Source organism: Microcaecilia unicolor, chromosome 4 (genome assembly GCF_901765095.1).
Source record: "Microcaecilia unicolor chromosome 4, aMicUni1.1, whole genome shotgun sequence".
NCBI lineage: Eukaryota > Metazoa > Chordata > Amphibia > Gymnophiona > Siphonopidae > Microcaecilia > Microcaecilia unicolor.
This window is the reverse complement of record NC_044034.1, coordinates 202,662,907-202,686,008: the sequence shown is the minus strand read 5'-3', so window position 1 is coordinate 202,686,008 and position 23,102 is coordinate 202,662,907. Positions and strand designations below refer to the sequence as shown.

General features: G+C 46.8%; 1 protein-coding gene across 1 annotated transcript in view; it reads right to left on the bottom strand.

Annotated features, from left to right (window-relative positions):
* SYT12 (synaptotagmin 12) overlaps positions 1 to 23,102 on the bottom strand; it is a 421,655-nt gene that overhangs the window by 57,981 nt on the left and 340,572 nt on the right. Inside the window, exons 6-7 of the mRNA XM_030201131.1 lie at positions 4,904 to 5,119; positions 2,479 to 2,599 (exon numbers count right to left, since the gene is read on the bottom strand). Coding sequence (XP_030056991.1) covers positions 2,479 to 2,599; positions 4,904 to 5,119 — 337 coding nt within the window. The remainder of the gene's footprint in view (positions 1 to 2,478; positions 2,600 to 4,903; positions 5,120 to 23,102) is intronic.

The window sequence follows — 23,102 nt, the reverse complement described above, 5'->3', positions numbered from 1 at the left end:
CTACCTTTGGACATTTTATTTTTCCATCGTGTTGGTTCCAATTTCTCTTTCCCGCTTTCTTGTCTGTCTTCTGCTAATTCTTCAAGCGGCTGTCCATTTGTCTTTTTTCTCCTGTCATTTCATTTCCTCACTACACCTGTCTCTGAAATATTGATCTTTCCATTTTAGCTCTTTCCTTTCTTTCTTTCTTTTTTCTTTTCTGCCTCTGTACACTCAAATTTCATCCTCTTTCTAAATCTTTTCCTTCTTTTTACTTTTCAGATATCTATCACATTTCCATTTCCTTTCACCCACTAGCTCTCCCATTCCCCATCTCTCTCCTTCCCAGCCTATCATTCCTTTCCATCTTCAATTTATGCACCATTACCATATTTCTACCCCTGTAATCACAGTTCTCTCATTTATTTCCTGGCCATCTCCACTCCCTGGGCTTATCCCCCATACTTTCCACCATTCCCAGTGTCTCTCTCCCTCCACCCCAGCATCTGTTCCCTCTTTCTCCCATCCTCACCCTCGTAGCCTGATATCTCCCTATCCCTTTTACCTCCCACCACCAGCATCTTCCTTTTCCCTCTCTCTCCCCCATTGTTCAGCATTTTTTCCCTTTCTCTTCCCTACCATCCATTGTCCATCTTCTCTCCCTGGATCCATCTTCCCTCTTTCTCCACTTCCCCGCTTGTGCATCTCTCCTTTCCTCTCCTCTCCTCCACCTTCATGTCCAACTTTTCTCCCTCTCCCTGCCTTGAGCCCCTGGTCTAACATCTCACTCTCCTCCCCATGCCACACAGCATCTCTCCATCCTTCCTTCCCCTCACCTCAATGCCATGTTCAACATTTCTCCTCTCATCTCTCCCTCCTTTCCTTCCACTTCCATGTCCAACACTTTTTTCTCTCTCTGGTCCTTTACCACTCCTATGCAGCCTTTCCCTCCCTCTCCCCATCCCATCCCACCCATATCCAACAATTCTCCCTCTCCATCCATCCCTCCCCCCACATCGAACAATTATTCCTCCACCCCACCTAGCACTACCCTCTGCTCACCACCCCTCCCAGTCCCATCCTTCCCTCTGCTCACCACCCCTCCCAGTCCTATCCATCTTCTGCTCCTTCCCTCTGCTCACTACCCCTCAATAAAGAACGACAATGTGGATGCAGGCAGCAGCTCACAGGTTTGCTTGCTGTGTTTTGAGCGAAAGGCGACGGCTGTGCGGGGGAGTGGAAACAGAGATTTCCCAAATGGCTGGCTTCCTTCCTCCCTTCCTTCTCTAGTCGCAGCGGGCGAACTGGCGGGCGGCGGTAGTAAAAGCATAAAGCAGCCAGGCTCGACTCCGTCCTTCCTTTCCATGCCCTCTCAGCGTCCTGCCCACCCGAAAGGAAATGACATCAGGAAGGCGGGACGCAGAGAGGGCAGGGAAAGCAAGGACGGAGTCGAGCCTGGCTGCTTTATGCTTTTACTACTAGCGCCCTACAGTTCGCCGCTGCGACTTCCGGTAACAAGACTCTCCCCTCACCCCCCCCAATCTATGCCGTCGGGGTCCAGGAGCTGCTGAGGTAAGCGGCAGCAGCGGCGCCCCCCCTGCCATGCTTACCAGGTTGGACCGGCCCTGGATGACAGGGGAGGGAGCAGGGAGGGAATAAAATCCTGCGGTGCGCCGGTGGGTGGCTGGGAGTAGGGAAAGCAGCAGGAAGGGAAAAGTCACGTTTGGTGCACCGTTGCTGGGTGGGCCCGAGCCCAAAGTGGGTGGGCCCAGGCCCATCCAGGCCCACCTGTGGCTACGCCCCTGGGTAAAACACGTGTGGACTATGAAATATTGCAGGAAGACCTTAGGAAATTGGAAGACTGGGCATCCAAATGGTAGATGGAATTTAATGTGGACAGATGTAAGGTGATGCACATCAGAAAGAATAATCCGAATCATAGTTACCTAATGCTAGGGTCCATCTTAGGAGTCAGCACTAAAGAAAAAGATCTGGGTGTCATTGTAGATAATACGCTGAAATCTTCTTCACAGTGTGTGATGGTGGCCAAAAAAGCAAACAGGATGCTAGGAATTATTATGAAAGGGGTGGTGAATAAGACCAAGAATACTATAATGCCTTTGTATCACTCCATGGTGCGTCTGCACCTTGAGTACTGCATTCAGTTCTGGTTGCCGTATCTCAAAAAAGATATATTAGAATTAGAAAAGGTTCAAAGAAGAGCGACCAAAATGTTAAAGGGGATGGAACTCCTCCCATATGAGGAAAGGCTAAAGAGGTTAAGGGGCTCATTTTCTCTATGGCACTTCAGCTTGGAAAAGAGATGGGCTAGATAGACCATTGGTCTGACCCTGTATGGCTATTCGTTTGTTCTTATGGTTATTATGCCTTAGTATGTATACCCCAGAGTTACATAGACACATGGACATCTCAATAGCGAGATACTATTTCCCAAGTACTTTTAATCTAACCACTGTAAAGCAGCTTAGTTAGACTCACCTGCAGTTGTCTTTCCACTGGTCCAGACTAGGTTTTTTGCTTTAACTACGATGACTGTCAGTCGCTCTGCTGTTGGTAAATAGCTAAGAGAAAGCAAGATCTCTCCCACGGAGTCTACAGTCTACATAAAAAGATGTTTCCAAATGTTAATAAATAATACTTTTTACATATATCTGCAATAAATATCTGCAGCGTGTGTAAAGGGCTTTTATAAAATTATACCAGGGATTATCTACATGGTGACAAAAGGTGCATATTTTTAGGTGACCCACATGCTGGAATATTCAGGGGCAGAGTCAAAATTTACATGCATTATTTGTACATGTGAACATTTATGCCTTCTCCTGAACAGGCCTAGATACCTGCAGCTTCATTCATAGCATAAATTCTGACACTTTGTTCCTAGTCTTTATAAAGACACATAGGCTGGAAATAGGTTCCTTCGTAGCCTTCACTTATAAGCAACCTGTTGTATTTTAATTTTTAAATATTATTAAAAATTTATATTCTGTACTATCACTATGTTCTAGGTGGATTACAAACTGCATATCCACAGTATCAAAATTAGACATACATAATATCACATAATAAATACTAACAACTCATAATGGACCTCTATGTATTCTCAAATATAAGTATAATTATATCTTTTTTGCTTTTGCCACTTCATTAGTCTACAATATTAACTGATCCCCTCATAAACCTGTAAAAATAAGTGTGCTTTCAAATCCTTTTTACATTTCTCCAAATTCTGTATTGCTGTCATACTCAGGGGTAATTTATTCCACCATTGGGGCCCTGCGATATGAAATATGGCATTTTGAAACTCATCCAATTTGACCACTTGATATGATGGAACTTCTAGTAATTTACCAGCTGACCTCAAAGCCCGTGCTGGCTGATAATTATGAAGCTTATTTCCGATCTGACGAAGAAGGGCAACCTTCGAAAGCTAATCAAGAAATGTATTAAGTTATGTCCAATAAAAAAGGTATCGTCTTATTTTCTTTTCCATGTTTTATTTTGTTTGATTTCTATTGATAACCTTTAAGAGTGGACTAACATGGCTACCACACCTCTCTACATAGCTCATACAAAAATTAGCATGGGCTAACTGTGTAGATGCCCATAATATTCCTTTGGGTGTCTACACAATTAGTGCTCACTAAAAATGCTAGCATGCCTTTCTAAATAGGGCCCCAAATATCTTACTTTTTAATGTATTATTTATTTCATATCTGTTTTTTAAATTTTTGTATGGAGAAAAAAGGCCTCAGCAGTAGAAGGTTTTAAGCTGCAGCAATCACTTGCTGCTTTTTTCAGCAATAGCATCATATGACTCAGCCCAATCACCAGCCAAAAAACCTCCAAAAATTTTTATATAAAGTATTTTAATTTCTTTACCACATGCGTTGCAATTATCCTTTAAAAAATGAACATTTTCAAACATCTGCCTCTTAAAAATATTCATACAGCGGGAACAATGGAAGCACTTATCTCTCTCATGGAGTGCTTCCGTTTTTCTATTTTTCCCGCTACATGAATATAACTGATCAATGCCAAACTGAAAACTGGCTATTATGGAAGCATTCCTGGGGCAGAGGTAGCACTTAGCTAGTTAAGGACCAATATTCAGCACTTAACCAGCCAAGGTCACTTCATAAACAGGACCACAAAAAGACAGTCCTATCTTTATTCGGAACCCATAGGTGGTTGAGTACTGAGTATCACACTTAGGAGTTCTTTTACTAAGCTAAGGCAAAAGTGGCCTGCGGTAGTTTTTTTCCAATGGGCCTGGAAAAGGACCTGCGGTAAAATTGAAATCAGCATGTGCCTATTTATGGCCTGAGCCTTTAACTCCACCCATTGATCTAGCGGTAAGGGCTCACATGCTACACATGTGGTAACCGGTCAGCGCATGCTAACTGCCAATTAACACTAGAAATACTGTGCGAGGTAGGAAAGAAAAATATTAATTTGTCCTAGCAGTATGGGCATGCGCCAAATCCAAAATTACCACCAGGGGGTGCGCTAGCCTGGAGGTAGTCTCATTTTTGCACATGCTGCACGTGCATAGAGCCTACCGTGATTTGTAAAAGGGCCCCTTAATCAGCTATGCTTTAGCTGGCTCTGCAAACCCAGAAATTCAATGCCAAAGCCCAGACATGGCCCAACATCGAATTTCTGGGCTTAATGCCAGTAGCAGTCAGCAAAACTCTGAGCACCACCGGGTGAATATTGGATGTATGTGTTTTCATTTTCACCTGCATTATCACATGGAGACACTGATAGCCAATCAGAGAAGACTCAGAGGCATAAGTATAGGGCTTCTTATGGTTGACCCCCTTACAAGTGATACAGTAGTGACAGCTTGTTGAATTCAGAATTACCAAGTGCCCCACACTGAAAATGATTCTGTATTCACCTTATTCAGGTCCTGGAGATACAACCATGCATTAAATGGCCGGATAGTTAGATCCAAATCTGACAGCTTCAGTTCTGCAACTCCTGTGCTGATGTTTCTCTCGTCCTCATCAATTCCAAACACAGAAAAACGCAGGCTGTTCTCCTCCAGCGCTGAGGGGTCCAAGGGAATAGAAAACTTCTCATCAAAGAAAACTGAATATGCACTCCTTTGAATCTGTCAACAGAAGAAGGGAAAAGGTTCAAGCAAACAATTGTAGTTTCTGATACACAGTCAGTATTTGTTTATTTTACATATTCAGTAAAATTTATTACTATTTTCCCTCAGAAATTTAAAATTGCTCTTAGATACTAGATTAAGTTTATTTGTTGTCATGGTTGTGGCCATGCCTTATGTTCAGACCTACTGTTTCTCTGTATCTAGCTCTGTGACCTCTCCAGTCTGCCTTTTTTTCCTATTGTTGTTCTTCCTGTAAGCCAAGCCTCGCTTTGGTCTCCCTGCTTCTGCTTCGTTTCCTGTTGTTGTTCTTCCTGTTAGCCAAGCCTCGCTTTGGTCTCCCTGCTTCTGTTTCATTTCCTACTCCTTTATAAGGACCCAGGGAGCTTTCCTACATTGCCTTTGCAAGAGGTCTCTTAATCTTGTGTTACCTGTTTAGATTATTTCCCTGCTTGGCTTTGTTCCTGAGAATCTGGCTCCTGAAGGTCTGTTCTGTGTTTCTTTGAGTCTTGTGTTTCAATGCTTTGCTTTGTTTCTGTGTGTTTGCTTTTGAACCTTGGTGGCCTAGTGGTTAGGGTGGTGGACTTTGGTCCTGGGAAACTAAGGAACTGAGTTCGATTCCCAGCACAGGCAGCTCCTTGTGACTCTGGGCAAGTCACTTAACCCTCCATTGCCTGCCAAATTGAGCCTGCCATGAGTGGGAAAGCGTGGGGTACAAATGTAACAAAAATAAATAAATAAAATCCTGAAAGCCTGGCTCTAGAGGCACACCCTGCCCTTGGTGTCTGTATCTGTTTGACTCTACCCTTGGCTCCTGCTTTTAGTCTAGCCCTGCTTTTGACTCTTGCTATAGTTAAGCTCTGTGTTTAAGCCAACCTCTGTGTTTAGCCAAGCTCTGTTTCTGTATTCTCTGTTCTGCTTCCTGTGTGTGTGATTCTTGTCTGTTTATTCTGAGAGTCTGTAAAGGCCAACATCATTCCTGATTACATCTTGGCTATGCAGCTGTGTCTGCTGCCTCTCAGTCTGCCTGGCCTTTCCCTTTCCAGCTGTGGGTGCTGGTAAGCACATTGCTTCTTTGTTTGTTTGTCTTCCCTTAGTCTGCTTAATCCTTTGCCTGCTATGTTTGCTTCCTGGCTCTTGAGCTCTGTTTCTGCCAAGTTCTGTTCCTGTTTTGTGTTTGAGCCAGGTTCTGCTCCTGCTCTATGTTTGAGCTAGTTCTGTCCCAGTTCCCTGCTAAGCCAGTCCCTTTCAGTATCCTGCTCCAGCCAAGCCAAGTCTGTTCCAGAATCCTGTTCCAGCCAAGCCAAGCCCGTTCCAGAATCCGGTTCCAGCCAAGCCAAGTCTGTTCCAGAATCCGGTTCCAGCCAAGCCAAGCCTGTTCCAGAATCCTGTTCCAGCCAAGCCTGTTCGAAAATCCTGAATCCTGTTTGAGAATCCTGAATCCTGTTCCAGCCCAGCCTGTTTGAGAATCCTGAATCTTGTTCCAGCCCAGCCTGTTCGAGAATCCTGAATCTTGTTCGAGAATCCTGAATCCCTGCCTTGTTTATTGTCTTGCTTCTGTTATTCTTGTTGCCTAGCTCCTACCCTGTCTTGCCTGTCTAGTTGTGCTTTGTCTTGTCTCTTTCAGTCTAGTCTTGTCCGGATCCAGTTCTTGCCTTATCCTTGTCTGCCCTTTACTGGACCCAGTTTTAATCTACTTCTGTGTTTTGCCTTGTCTTGCATTTCTGGGTCCCAGTTTTAATCCAGTTCCGAGTCTTTCCTTGTCCTGTCTGGGTTCCAGTTCTGGCCCTTTGCCTTCTTTTCCTTGCCTCTTCTGGATCCGGTTCTTGTGTTGTCCATTGTGTTTAGTTACCTCTGTCCTGCCTTGTTGAGTCTGTTAGTTTATCCTAGTCCAGTCTGTTCTGATTCCTGCCTGTGCCAGCCCAGGTGATTTGTCTGCCAAGGGCTCACCATTCCTGACCAAGTGACAGTTGTACATATTTATCAGTAAAAGTTATCACTGTTTTCCTCAGTAATTCAAAATTGTTCTTGTATACCAGATTAAGGGCTCTGTTTACTTAGCCATGCTGTAGGTCAGCTACTGTTTTTAGCTTGCGCTAAAAATTAGCATGCACTAATGCTAGAGTCACCCATAAAAATTCTAGCACACCTTAGTAAACAGGGCCCTAAGTCTTTCAACAATGACTGTGTAGGAGTGGACAAGCTAACACTGTATTCGGCCTGCAGCCATCACTAGACTGGCAGGACAACCTCAAGCTCTGTGCATATTACTTATGGACTTTGCTCTTTGCACACAACTTATGGACTTTGCCTTCTTTGTGGCATACTTTATACTTGGGTGTTTACTGAACATATGCATCTTCTTGTGTTGTGCCTTAACTATCAACTGTCAGCTCCTGATAGCTAGATAGATAACTGATTGAGACAGGATGCAGATGCATTAGATAAACAGCATAACACACTGTTTATCTTGTGTGGACTGATGTGGACTTTTTGTATTAACAGGATTTTCTATTTGGACTTTGCATCCACACTTGCACCTTTGCTTTGTACCAAAACCTAAGCTTACATATAATGAGCCTAGACTAAGACCTAAACCTGTGCAGTTTAGACTTTTACTAGCAGTATGCATTTGTTAACCAGCAGCTAGATAACAAGTTGTAGTAGTCAGCAATTTAGGATTGTAGGAAAGGCAGCTGGCTCTGCCAGCGCAGTCTTGTGATTCAGGCATAAAGGCTGTATTGTATAAATGTGCTGGAACACTGCAATAAGTTACGTTTCTTGCAAAGTAACAATTTCTATGAAAGCTATGGAACTGACGTAACTTTTCTCTGTGAGAACTACAAAACTACTAATGTATTGCGCATGTGCCTGTACTGCGCATGTGTATGTGTGACGTATGATGCGTTTTATGCGCATGACCAGTAATCTGTATAAGAACGAGTGTCAGATGACGCTCGTGACGCAGTATCCCGAGACTGATCTCGGTACTGTTCATTGCTAGCAATAAAGCTGCCTCGTTTTCGGAACCATTTGCCTCTTGTCTCCTGATTTACTTCGCCGAAGATTCTGTTACAACTGCACCTACTGTACAGTCAAATGTACACTGAAGTATAAAAGAATAGCACTTTATGTACTTTAAATGCAGTCATTTTGCTCAAAAATGCTAGTTAAATCAAACCACCTGGCGATTATCGTCACGATATGCACAGATGTCATTTTGCTTTAAACATAAACAGTTACCATTGTTTTTGGTCAGGAAGATCTGATTAAAAATTTTTATCTGGAGAAAGGCTATGGTTCTCATAGACTGGTGCAGAGAGTTTCCAGAAAAGAGATGGAAGAGGGTACTCACAGAATATGTTTTGAAGAAATTGTGAGAAATGGGCTCAACTGATAGCTAGTCAGGAAGTAGCAGGGCCCGATCAATTTGCACTTGAAAGTGATTGACCAGATCATAATAGCTGCTGTCTCTGATATAATGTTCCATAACTCATAGGCATCGGAATGGAGGGAGCCACGGGAGCCAGAGGTGCACCAGATTCTCCCCACTCCCACCAAACACTCTGCTGCCATGGCCACCACCATTTAGGCTACTGGTCCCACCCCCTTTGACATTTCCTGTTCCAGGTCAGAGCAGGCAACCGCAAGCAGGAACAGTGTGGTCCTGCAATCTTTGTTTTTGCTGCCACTGCTAAAGCAGCAGCAGTAGCAGTGGTGGCTGCAGCAGCAGCAGGGTGTTGGGTGGGAGTGGAGATATCCTGGTGCACCAGTGATGGTTTCAGGTGGGAGGGGGGAGAGAGGGGTTAGATGCTGGATGTTAGGGGGTGGAGAAAGGGGACAGACATTGAATGTAGGGGAAGAGGGGGCAGAGGTTGGATGAGGGGAAGAGGGGGACATGCCAGATGGAAGGCGGAGATAGGGTGAAGATGCTGGATGAGGTGGGAGAGAGGGGACAGACACCAGATGGAAGAGAGAGAGGAGAGGAGACAGATGCTGGATGGAAGGGGGAGAGAAGTGGTAGATGCTGGATGTTGGTGGGAGAGAAGAGACAGATGCCAGATAGAAGGGGGAGAGAGAGGTGGCAGATGTTGGATGTAGGGAGGAGAGGGAGCAGACGCTGGATGACATAGGGGAGAGAGAAGGGCAGATGCTGGATGGAAGGGACCAGTGAAAGAGAGAAGATACTCAATGGAACTTGGGAGAGAGAGGGGCCAGACACTGGATGGAATTGGGGAGAGGACAGGTGCCAGACTCTGGATAGAAGTGAGGAGAGAGGGGTCCAGATGCTGGATGGAGGGGGGGGGGGGAGGAGAAAAAGTGGAGAGACTCTGGATGGAAGTAAGGAGAGAGAAAAATAAGATGCTGGGTGGAAGGGGGAGAGAAAGGGGGCATGTGCTGGATGGAGGGGGAGATACAGAGGACGCAGATACTGGATGAAAAGGGGGGGCGAGAGGAGAAGGGGCAGACACTGGATGGAAGGAACCACAGAGAGGGGGCAGATGCTGGATAGAAAGGGGGGAGAGAGAAAGGAGGTAGACATTGGGTGGAAGGAACCACAGAAAGAGAGCAGACACTGGATAGAAATGGGGAAAGAGTGGGGAGAAAAGTCAGATTCTGGATGAAGGGGGAGCCATAGTGGATAGAAGCTGGATGGGGGGGGGGGGGGGGGGAGAGATGGAGCAGAAGCTGGATGGAAAAGGGGGAGAGAGAGAGACAGCAGACGCTGGATGAAAAAGGGGAGAGAGAGGTGGCAGATGCTGGATGGAAAAGGGGGAGAAAGAGAGAGGGGAATAGATGCTGGATGGAAAGGGGGAGAAACAGAGAGGGGCAGATGCAGGATGGTGGGGGAGAGAAAGGGCAAATGCTGGATGAAAGGGAAAGAGAGGAAAGGGCAGATGCTGGATCAAAGTACGTCGAGAAAGGGGGCAGAGAAAGAGGGCAGATATTGAATGGAAAGGGAAGCAGAGAAAAAGGACATGCTGTATGGAGAGGGGATATTCAATAATATTGAGAGATACAAATATTCAGTGAATATTTTGGAAAGACAATATATAATACAATCACATATACCATCCAAAAATAAAATATTTGTTTGTGAAAAGTAATCAGAAATAACACAGTGCAGAAGGGGAACAGAGAAAAGAACAGATGCTAGACAGAAGAGGGGGAGAGAGGGCAGATGCTGGATGAGGGAGATAGAGGGCTCACACTGGATGGAAAGGGGGAGAGAAAGAAGGTACACTAGAAGAGAGTGGGGATAGAAAGAGGGCACATGCTGGGTGGAAGTGGGAGGGAGGGGGGCAAATGCTGGATGAGGGTTGAGGAAAGAGGATAGATTTATTGAGAGGACTGGGAAATAAGAGGAAGTATAATAGGAGAACCAGAGTGAGGGAAAGAAATTGCAAGCTGTAGGAAGACACAGTAAAAATGTTAAAAGGGGGGGGGGGGGAATTAAAGGCTTTATAATAGGAAATGAATTAAATATAGACAGAGGCAGAAAAATAAAGAAACTGAAAGGAAAAGGAGAAGAAAGGAGAGAAAATGAGAAATGGACAGGAAATCTTGGCAAGAGAGTTAAGAAGACACTAAGGAAAACAGAAACAAGACCCTGGAACCAACACAATTAGAAAAAGTAAACAGCCAGACAACAAAGGTAGAAAAAATGAATTTTATTTTTAGTTTATGATAAGAAGTGGTAGCTGCGTTAATAAAGCTAATAAATATAGAACATAGAAATAAGGTGATATCTTTTATGGACTAATCTTAATACACTTTGACTAATGTTTGGAGACCAAATCCTCCTTTCTCATGTCAGAACAGAATACCATAACAGTGGTATACTGCCCTGACCTGAGGAAAGAGGTTTTGGCCTCTGAAAGGTATTTGAAAAATGTATTTAGTCCAATAAAATGGTATCATCATATTTTCCATTTTTTGTTTTATTTGTAGTGATTGGAATATGCCTCCGTTTCTCCTCCTGGTCTTGGAGGTGTAGTTGTTCGGGGGGAGGGCTTAACGACACTCCCTCGGTGCTGTGGTCAGATGTATCTCCAGGACCCCGACGGTGTCCACTCGAGTTCCCGGCGCTTCCCGATTCTTCCAGGGTCATCTGTCGCGTGGGAGGAGGGTTCACCCAGCCCGTGGAGATAGGCACATTGGGCTTCCTTTCCTCTTTCCCATTACGGGTCCGAAGTTGCTCCCATACGATAGGTTCCTATTGAGAGTCAGGAGCTGCTTCGCGCACGTCTGCTCTAGGGCACCATCTTGGATCGCTTCCCCATAATTTCTATAAGCTGTTACAGCTCCAATATACCCAGTGCAAAAAAAAAGACAGATGTAAATTCTCAAACTGGCATATTCCAAACACTAAAATGAAAATAAAATGATTTTTCTACCTTTGTTGTCTGGTAACTTTGTTTTTCTGATCATGTTGGTCCCCAGTCTCTGATTCTGCTGCTCTCTATCTGTTCCCTAACTCCATATCCAGGGCTTCCTTTCCATTTATTTCTTACTTTCCTCCTTTCTTCATTTCTTGCTCTATATCCATAGGTAAAAGCTGGGTCCTCCGCAGACTTGGCTGGAGGAGGTATAGAGTGGATCCAGTTCTTGCCTATTTTCTCCATCATGTGCAGTTTTTCTCCTCTTTTCCCTTTCCCTCATTTCCATCAGTATGCATCTCCTTCCTATTCTTCCCTTCCCTCCATCCATATGCATCTCCTTCCTCTCTTTCTCTCTCATCCATCCATGTCCAGTATTTCTCCTCTCTCCTCCCCTCCATCCATGTTCATCTCCTTCTTCTCTCTTCCCTCTCCTTCACCCATGCTCATCTCACTTCCTATCTCTTCCCTCACCTCCATCCATGTCCAGCATTTCAACTCTCTGCCCTTCCCTCCATCCGTGTCCAGAATTCTTGTCTCCCCTAAATCCATGTGCATCTCCTTCCTCTGTCTTCCCTCACCTCCATTCCATGTACAGCATTTTTCCTCTCCCCCTCCTACCATGCTCATCATCACCTTCCTCTCTCTTTCCTCCTCTCCATCCATGTCCAGCATTTCAACTCTCTTCCCTCCCCTCCATGTACATCTCCTTCCTCTGTCTTCCCTCTCCTCCATCAATGTCCAAAATTTCTCCTCTGTCCCTTCCCCTCCATCCATGTGCATCTCCTTCCTCTGTCTTTCTTTCCCTCCAACATTTCTCTTCCCTGCCCTCTACCCCATCGATGCCCAGCATTTCTTCTCTCTCCCCTCCCCTCCATCCATGTGCATCTCCTTCCTGTCTTCCCTCTTCTCCATCCTTGTCCCTCCCCTCCCTAATAAGGAACAGCATAAGGAATGTCAAGTCAAATGCAATGCGCTGATAAGGAAGGCTAAGAGGGACTTCGAAAAAAAGATGGCGTTTGGAGGAACAAACACACATAGTAACATTTTTTTAGGTATATTAAAGCAGGAAGCCGGCCAAAAGAATTGGTTGGACCACTAGATGACCAAGGAGTAAAAGGGGCGATCAGGGAAGACAAAGCCATAGCGGAGAGATTAAATGAATTCTTTGTTTCGGTCTTCACCGAGGAAGATTTGGGTGGGATACCGGTGCCAGAAATGGTATTCAAAGCTGACAAGTCAGAGAAACTTAATGACTTCTCTGTAAACCTGGAGGATGTAATGAGGCAGTTCTACAAACTGAAGAGTAGCAAATCTCCTAGACCAGATGATATTCATCCCAGAGTACTGACTGAACTGAAAATGAACTTGCGGAGCTATTGTTAGTAATATGTAATTTATCCTTAAAATCGAGTATGGTACTGGAAGATTGGAGGATGGCCAATGTAACACTGATTTTTAAAAAAGGTTCCAGAATGGCACAGGAGTCAAAATATTCCAAGATTACTTAGCTGCACTGCAGGAGGCGCAGGAGAGCCTTTGGCCCCATTTGCCGCCATTTGGCCAGGAAAAATCAAAGATTTATGCTTTTATACCCGGCCCAGTTGAAAGTTCTAAGGGAAGGAGGATGGAAACCTTTCTGACTCCAGAAGAAGCCCAGGACCTATTAGAAACTGCAGGCCCCTCGGAGGTGGGAAAGAACACTTGAGCAGCATAATCAACGCCTAGCAGACGGTACAAGATCTGGTGGAATTGCTCAACCACCTGGACTTGGGAAGCGGTGAATTGCCCACCTTTAGAGAATAGGGTAATTGTAAAGAAGTGTATGTTGTAGAGAAGTATGTATGTTCTCAAATGCACAGTGAGTTATACGTTTGGGGGATGAGCAGGAGTAGAAGGTAGAGGGACAGTATAAGTGGAGGGTGACTGTCACATTTGGGGTTCGCTTCGGGTAGAATGTATGGGATGGTAAGAATATAAGAGCTGAATGGATGGGGATTACATATAGGGCGATGGAAGCGGATGGAAGGACAGGCTAGGTCACGAGAGGGGGGCGCTGCAATCACACGGCCTCTAATCTCCTACGACCGTAGGGACACCAATGGGGATCCAGAAGGGTATAGGGGTAGAGAAGGGAGATTTCAGGGAGGGGGGAAGGTAGGAGGGAGTAGGGTTAGAAGGGAGGATGGAGGATAAGGGGGGGAGTTGTGGGGTAGGGGAGGGGGACATAGAGAAGGGGAACTGTCACAACTATGGATTCGCAGACCCTTTATATCTTGTGGTAAGGCCCATGGGTTCGCGAGCAGAGTGTACCCGGAGTCAGGGGTGGGTGAGGCGGGGCGCCCGATCCCCACTTAATACACTTGAGACCAAGCATATCATACCAAATATAACATGCAGGGATGAAAAAAGCAACCTGAGTTGTGTCTTGGAATGTAGGGGGCATCGCAACACCAGTGAAAAGAACAAAAATATTACAGGCCCTTAAAGACAAAAAAGCGGATGTGGCTTGTCTCCAGGAGACTAGACTTACGGAGGCCGAACATCACAAATTACAAAGAATGTGGGTGGGGCAGGTGTTCTCGGCCTCGGCAGAGGGTAGAAAACGGGGCGTAGCAATATTAATAAGGAAAGGATTAGCGGGTAAAGCCGAACTGCTTAAGGCAGATCCCCATGGGAGATATGTGATAATACACCTCTGGCTTCAAAACAGAGACCTTTTGGTGGTTTCATTGTATGGCCCAACGATTATACACCATCCTTTTTTCAGTCTATCATAAAACACTGTGCTCCCTATGCTTCGTTGAAGTTGCTGGTCTGTGGGGACTTCAACTTAATAGCAGATCCAGAGGCGACACTACAAAACCCTAGGGGGGCCCCTCAAGGTGGTAGTAAACTAAGAGCACTTCCAACATTCATGCATACTCTGAATCTAGTGGACACTTGGAGGGCTCTACACCCAGAAACTAAAGACTACATTCATTATCCAGGGCGCACGGCACGAGCTCCAGGATAGATTACATACTGATAGATAGGCTGCTTTTTCCTGGGTGTGTGGCGCAGGAATAGGACCCACAGAGATCTCGGACCACGCAATTGTGTGGATAGAGCTGGAGGTCCCCGAGCACTCTCAACATGTGGGGGGACGGCGGTATCCCAGGCTACCTATATGGAAACAATGAATTCGCACGATATTTAAATGACAAATGGGAGATTATGAGAGGTTTAATAAACAGCATGTAGATAACCCCGACCTTTATTGGATGGCCTCTAAGGCCAGTCATAAGGGGAGATATAATAGCGTATGTGCAAATGAGGAAGAAGAAGCAGGCTAAGGCGATTTTACATCTAGAGTTCCAACTTCAGAAAGCCAAATGGAAATATATAAACTCCCCCACGGCAGCCAATAAGGAACAATATCTAGCGGCCCAGGTAACCCTGAATTCGCTAATTCATAGTCAAACCATGAGATCTCTCATGTACTTCAAATGCCGGGTGCAGAGATTTAGCAATAAGTCTGGCGCACTCTTAGCGAGATTGGTAAAATCAGAAGGCCCCGACAGAGTGATCATGACGCTGCAGGACGCCCAGGGGGTGATAAAAACAAGGAGTGAAGACATAGGGCAGATTTTTTACAATTATTTTAGTGTACTCTACAAGGGAACATCCACTAGGGACATGAGTCATCTGGCCAGCTATTTAGAGCAAGTGGGACTCCCTAAGCTTCAACAGCCACAGATAGACATGCTGAATCAGCCGCTTACCGGGAAAGAATTACAAGACACGATAAAGCCCTGGCACTTAACTCGGCCCCAGGGCCAGATGGCTTTATGGGTGAATACTATAAATCCCTACCAAAGGCAGGGCTAGAGGCACTAGGGAACTACTTAGAGCGAGCCATCGAAGACCAAAATTTCCCATACATGCCAATGAAGCCTTATTATGTTATTGCCGAAACCGGGGAAAGATAGGACACACCCGGGTTCCTACCGACCCATCTCCCTTATCAACGTCGATTATAAAGATCCTGGCCCGGATACTTGCCACATGTTTGGAGAGGAGCAAGTGGGCTTCGTCCGGAATAGGCAAGCAGCAGCAATGTGAGGCGCCTCTTGCTGGCCATGGCGAAGTGTCAAAGGGAGCAGAGATCAGCAATGATTCTTAGCTTGGATGCCGAAAAGGCGTTTGATAAGTGGATTGGGGGTATTTGTTTGGGTTGCTGGATTACATAGGAATTCAGGGCTGGTACAGGGATTGCGGTAAACGCCTTGTACAGTGGCCCCCGTGCGGCGGTTTTGGTGAATGGGGTGAAGGGAAGGTATTTCCACGTACGACAGGGGACGCGGTAGGGCTGCCCTCTCTCGCCCCTCCTATTTGTCCTGGCAATGGAACCATTGCTTAGAGCCTTGCGGGCGGATGGGGGGGGGGGGGGGGTGGGGGGGGTGGACCTGGAGGGTGGTACGGTCAAGACCCTCGCATTTGCGGATGATTTGCTGGTGGTGACCTGGGAACCGGAGCAGTCTGTACCTAGGATCTTGGAGCTGATTCAGGAATATGGGGCTCTATCAGGCTACACACTAAATATTCAGAAATCTAAGGCCCTAGAGATAGTGCCTGGGGATAACATAAAAAGTAGGCTATCACTACCCATAGAGTGGGAGGAAGAGTCTATAAAGTACTTGGGAGTTACAATACCCCAAGAACTCCCACAGGTGTATGCCTGGAATGTGCGAAAGCTTTTGAATGATACGAGAATGAGTTTACAACTATGGCAGGGACTACCTTTATCACTTTTGGGGAGAATAGCTCAGTACAATATGGTGATCATACCGAAGTGGCTATATGTGTTCCAGTCCCTGCCACTGTTACCTGACTAAAGTTGAAGAAAGCGGCCTTAACAGGACTTTACAGACATTTTTATGGGCAAAGGAAAGACCTAGAGTAGCGCTGTCACGCTTCACTTGCTGGTGGAATATGGAGGCTTAGGGCTCCTGAATTTGCACTACATGACTATAGCAAGTGGCATGAGACATTTAAACGACTGGCTACGGCGTAAGCAATTTTTCACCCCTACCCACCTTGAATTGCAAGAGACAGAACAGAGGCACATTAGCTACCTCCTATATAAGAAAAACCAGTGCTTTTTTTGTGCCGGTACGCAACGGTACGGCGTACCGGCACCTTTTTTCACAGGTCCATCCAGCGATTCTCCCTCCCTCTCCTGCCCTCCCCTCTCCAGCGATTCTCCTCCCTCCCCTCGCCTCTCCAGCGATTCTCCTCCCTTCCCTCTTCCCCCCTCTCTAGCGATTCTCCTCTCTCCCCTCTCCCAAGTCAAACTCCCTTCCACTCACTGTCTCTAACCAAGTCACAGCGGCGAACTGGTGGGCGGCGCTAGTCAAGGCATCAAGCTCCTCCGTCGTCCTTCGCTTCCCTGCCTTCTCAGCGTGCATCCCGCCCGACTCGCCGAAAAGGACGCACGCCCCCAGTTCGCCGCTGCGACTTGGTTAGAGACAGTGAGTGGAAGGAAGTTTGACATGGGAGAGGGGAGGGAGGAGAATCGCTGGAGAGGGGGGAAGATGGGAGGGAGGAGAATCGCTGGCGAGGGGAGGGCAGGGGAGGGAGGAGAATCGCTGGAGAGGGGAGGGCAGGGGAGGGAGGAGAATCGCTGGACATGGGTGGATGGCAGGGGGGACGGGGGGGTTGCTGGACATGGGAGAGGGGATGGCAGAGAAGGGAGGAGAATCGCTGGACATGGGAGAGGGGGAGGGAGGAGAAGCGCTGACATGAGAGAGGGGAGGGAGGAGAATCACTGGACATGGTGGATGGCAGGGGGGACGGGGGGGTCGCTGGACATGGGAGAGGGGAGGGCAGGGGAGGGAGGAGAATCACTGGAGAGGGGGGAAGAGGGGAGGGAGGAGAATCGCTGGCGAGGGGAGGGCAGGGGAGGGAGGAGAATCGCTGGAGAGGGGAGGGCAGGGGAGGAGGAGAATCGCTGGACATGGTGGATGGCAGGGGGGACGGGGGGGTTGCTGGACATGGGAGAGGGGATGGCAGGGGAGGGAGAAGAATCGCTGGACATGGGAGAGGGGAGGGAGGAGAATCGCTGGACATGAGAGAGAGGAGGGAGGAGAATCACTGGACATGGGAGACGGGAGGGAGGAGAATCACTGGACATAGGAGAGGGGAGGGCAGGGGAGTGAGGAGAATGGCTGGAGGGGGAGGGCAGGGGAGGGAGGAGAATCGCGGACATGGTGTGAATGGCAGGGGGACGAGGGGGGTTGCTGGACATGGGAGAGGGGAGGGCAGGGGAGGGAGGAGAATCGCTGGACATGGGATAGGGGAGGGCAGGGGAGGGAGGAGAATCGCTGGACATGGGAGAGGGGAGGGAGGAGGAATCACTGGCCATGGGAGAGGGGACGGGCAGGAGAATCACTGGACATGGGAGATGGGAGGGAGGAGAATCACTGGACATAGGAGAGGGGGAGGGCAGGGGAGTGAGGAGAATGGCTGGACATGGGTGGATGGCAGGGGGAACGGTGGGGTCGCTGGACATGGGTGGATGGCAGGGGAGACAGGGGGTCTGCTGGACATAGGTGGATGCTAGGGGGACAGGAGGGTCGCTGGACATGGGTGGATGGAGGAGAGGGAAGGGAGAGAGAGGAATGCTGGACATGGATGGAGGCGAGGGAAGAGTGAGGAAGGAGATGAGATGAGGGAAAAGGAAGAGAGGAGAAAAACTGCACATGGATGTAGAAAATAGGCAGAAGCTGGATCCACTGGACAGTCAAGTCTGTGGAGGACCCAGCTTTTACTTACAGATGTAGGGCAAAGAAATGAAGAAGAAAGGCGGAAAGTAAAGAAATAAATGAAAGGAAGCCCTAGAAACGGAGTTAAGAGAACAAATAGAGAGCAGCAGAATCGCAGACTATGACCAATATGGATAGAAAACAAAATCACCAGACAACAAAGGTTAGAAAAATCATTTTATTTTCATTTTAGTGTTTGGAATATGTCCAATTTGAGAATTTACATCTGTTGTCTTATTTTGCACTGGGTATACTGGAGCTGTAACAACTTACAGAAATTATTTATAATGAAAACAAATCACGTATTTTTTCACTCATACTAGTATATTTTCAATGATGTCTGTTTATATGCGCTATGGCTGGTATAAGGGGTGTGGCTAATGTGAGTGTGGCTATAATAGGGGTGGAGTCATAGTGGTGACTCCACCCACAATGAGTACCGGCACTTTTTTTCTACAAAAATAGCACTGAGAAAAACAAAGAGGAGACTAGCCTGCTCGCCCCAGCACAACTATTGCCAGGAGCGCAGGAAACCTTGGCGCTGGCTTTGCCGGGCACCACCGATTCTCGGCTAGAACCACCCCGTACCTCCCAATCTGCGGCAACCCAGATTTTCCCGCCGGGACAGCTTTATGAGGTGTTCAAGAGATGGGAAGGCAAAGGACTGGAGTATGTTCTATAGGCGATAGATGGGGAAGGGACAGTCAAATCATGGGGGCAACTCCAGGATCAGTTTGTTTTGAACCCAGCGGATTGGCTCCATTACTATCAGCTGCAGCATTACATATCGAGCTTTCCCCAAGAGGCTCTGGCGGAGGATGTGCAGGAGGAGCTGAGCTCGGCACTCTCACTGGGAGCACAGCACAAAGTCCTGCTAACATATCACCACAGACATCTAAAGGACATGGCAGAAGAGCCAGATTTTGAGAGACTATCAAACTTGTGGAGTAAAGAGCTGGGGACTAAAATAACTGCCACAATGATCTGGGAGCACTTCCTTGGATATCGCAGGAACACAGACCAAGCAAATTATTGGGAATTACAATTTAAGTTTGTGTTGAGAGCACACATACCGCCCAGGAGAGCGTTCCATATGGGGGCCTCGCTGGATGGAGCATGCCCCAGATGTGCAGTGGAGGGAGCAACCCTGGGACATATGTTTTGGGGCTGCCCGCGAATCAGAAAATTTTGGAAAGACGGGAGTGGCCAGATAAATGCTATTTGGTCCACGAGCTGGATATTGGATGCTAAGCTCCTTTTTGGACACCCAAGGCTGTTGGGGCCCCCAAATAGGGGATGCCGAGCATTCGTCATGCGCACGGTAATGGTGGCTAAGAAAACAATACTGCAGGCCTGGTTGTCGGCGGAAGGCCCCACAGCATCTCAGTGGAGAGGGCAGATGATCCACTTGTTGCGCACTGAGAGAACGAGACTGAGAACCCAACGACCCTCTGTTGCGCGAGCCTTCTGGGCCTGTTGGACCCCATTTTGGCTTACACTAACACCCCAGGCTAAGGGGCAAATAATGAACATGTGACTGCTGCCTTAGAGCAATTAGAATATGGGATCTGCGAAATAAGAAACTGTGACAGTAAATGGATAGGGGGGGGTATAGGTATGGGGGAGGGGAAGGAGAGGGGGGAGGAGGGAGGGAAGGGGGTGAAAATGTAAAAGTTGCTGGAGAGATGTGGATCTTTGTATACTGCTAATGTGCTTGCCAGGGAAGTTATGTTATTTATAATACTAATTGGAGAGGAAGTTAAGCACTGTCTAGATATGTTTGTTGTGATCTCTCTAATAAAAATTATTGAAACACAAAAAAGGTTCCAGAGGAGATCCGGGAAATTATAGACCAGTGAGTCTGATGTCGGTGCAGGGCAAAATGGTAGAGACTATTATAAAGAACAAAATTACAGAGCATATTCAAAAGCATGGATTAATGAGACAAAGTCAACATGGATTTAGTGAAGGGAAATCTTGCCTCACCAATCTACTACATTTCTTTGAAGGGTTGAACAAACATGTGGATAAAGGTGAGCCAGTTGATATTGTGTATCTGGATTTTCAGAAGGCGTTTGACAAAGTACCTCATGAAAGACTCCAGAGGAAATTGGAGAGTCATAGGATAGGAGGTAGTGTCCTATTGTGGATTAAAAACTGGTTAAAAGATAGAAAACAGTGAGTAGGGTTAAATGGTCAGTATTCTCAATGGAGATAGGTAGTTAGTGGGGTTCCCCAGGGGTCTGTGCTGGGACTGCTGCTTTTTAACATATTTATAAATGATCTAGAGGTGGGAGTAACTAGCAGGGGCGTAGCCAGACAGCAGATTTTGGGTGGGCCTAGGCAAGATGTGGGTGGGCACCAAATGTTCTCTCCCCCACCCCCACACCAAAAAAATATTTCAGCTGGTGGGAAAATGCTTCTCTCCAGTCTCCACCTTGGTAGTCTGCAGCAGGCATGCCCTGAAAACTGAGCATACGAAGGTGCCAGTATTGTGGCGAGCAGCATTTTCATTACCATGTGCTACTGTTGGATGGGCCTGAGCCCAAAGTGGGTGGGCCTCAGCCCACCCAGGCCCACCTGTGGCTACGCCACTGGTAACTAGTAATTAAATTTGCTGATGACACAAAGTTATTCAAAGTTATTAAATCACGGGAGGATTGTGAAAAATTACAAGAGGACCGTACGAGACTGAGAGACTGGGCGTCTAAATGGCAGATGACGTTTAATGTGAGCAAGTGCAAAGTGATGCATGTGGGAAAGAAGAACCCGAATTATGGCTACGTCATGCAAGGTTCCACATTAGGAGTCACAGACCAAGAAAGGGATCTAGGTGTCGTCATTGATGATATGTTGAAACGTTCTGCTCAGTGTGCTGCTGCGGCTAAGAAAGCAAATAGATTGTTAAGTATTATTAGGAAAGGAATGGAAAACAAAAATGAGTACTGTGACAAGGCAAGCCCCAGAGATTCCCCAGTGAAGCAGTTGAGCCCAGAACTACGGGTCCCAGAAGTCCTTGCAAGAATGAGTGAGGAGAGTAGCCCTAAAAAGATGGAATGGATTCCCAGACCCAGCAGGGGGAGCAATGGCTCGAGGCAGGGTGATCCTGTTACTTACTCCCTTCCCCACTAGAGGGCGAAGGGAGGATGAAGCTCACTTTCCATGGCTTCACCATCAGTATATAATTCCCCCCCAGCTGTGAGAAGGGGAGAGCAGATTTCCATGGAAGCTCTCGGTCACCAGGGAGGAGGAGAGACGAAGGGAGACAGAGAGTCCATGGAGTATGTGGAGGAAGGAAGTAGCCTTCAACTAGAGCTGCCCAAGGGAGAGGAACCAGCTACCATTGGGAGAATTCAAAGATTGCCCAGCACATGAAGGCAGTGGAGGAGGCCACACTGGGCGTGGTGCTGAGAGGTAGGAGAAACTGCTAACCCTGCTTCTGACAGGGTTCCCTCTGTACTGTGTAAAAAAGCAGGTGATTTAGGGTATTGATTTGATGTGCAAAGACTGTCAATGAAGAGTTTTTCTGAACTATGGTGTCCTATGGGAAGTGGGCTGGACTCTTACTGAACCCTTCTGAAGGAGGTGGGGGGGGGGGGGGGGGGGGGGAGAAGGGAAAATAAGACCTAGTAGAGAGCCTGAACTCGGGAGGAGCTGAACATTTGCGGAGGGATTTGGGACCTGGATTGTACTTTTTTCTTGTGAAGATTATCTTATGAGGACTGTACCTTTTTCTTTGGAGGATTACCTTATGAGGACTGTACCTTTTGGTTGAGGAATATATTATGATTTTTGGTATGAAGTTGCCTTGATAATAAAATACTTTAGCCCGAGTCCCAGTATTAGCAATATTCTGTCCTGGAACCCTGGGAGCCCGCAGGCTTGCCGGCTCCACCCAAGAGGAGGAAGCGGACCCCCCATTACAGTACGTTATAATGCTTTTGTATCACTCCATGGTGAGACCGCACCTCGAATATTGTGTTCAATTCTGGTCACCGCATCTCAAAAAGATATAGTGGCATTAGAAAAGGTACAGAGAAGGGCAACGAAAATGATAAAGAGGGATTGGACAACTTTCCTATGAGGAAAGGCTAAAGCGGCTAGGGTTTTTCAGCTAGGAGAAAAGGTAGCTAAGGGAAATATGATAGAGGTCTATAAAATAATGAGTGGAGTTGAATGGGTAGATGTGAAGCATCTGTTTACGCTTTCCAAAAATACTAGGACTAGGGAGCATGCAATGAAGCTACAATGAAGTAATTTTAATACGAATCGGAGAAAATATTTCTTCACTCAGCGTGTAATTAAACTCTGGAATTCGTTGCCAGAGAATGTGGTAAAGGCGGTTAGCTTAGCAGAGTTTAAAAAAGGTTTGGTTGGCTTCCTAAAGAAAAAATCCATAGACCATTATTAAATGGACTTGGGGAAAATCCACTATTTCTAGGATAAGCAGTATAGAATGTTTTGTACTTTTTTGGGATCTTGCCAGGTATTTGTGACCTGGATTGGTCACTGTTGGAAACAGGATGCTTTGGTAACTCAACTGCTTACTAAAGGCTAGCTGAGCTGAAAGCTGGTGACTATTTGGCAACCTTCCAAAAACATTGATAGGTAAATTGCTTTATAGTTGCCAGTAACCTCAGGATTTCTGTTATATTGCTGCTGAACATCACTGTTCGCATGGCCAATGGGAAGATGATGGATGGGTGAGCTAGGGCTGACAGAGAGCCAAGTATTAAAGTACTTGCATATATTCCTGACTACTGAAAATATTTTTCTTTTTAATATGCTGCATTGCTT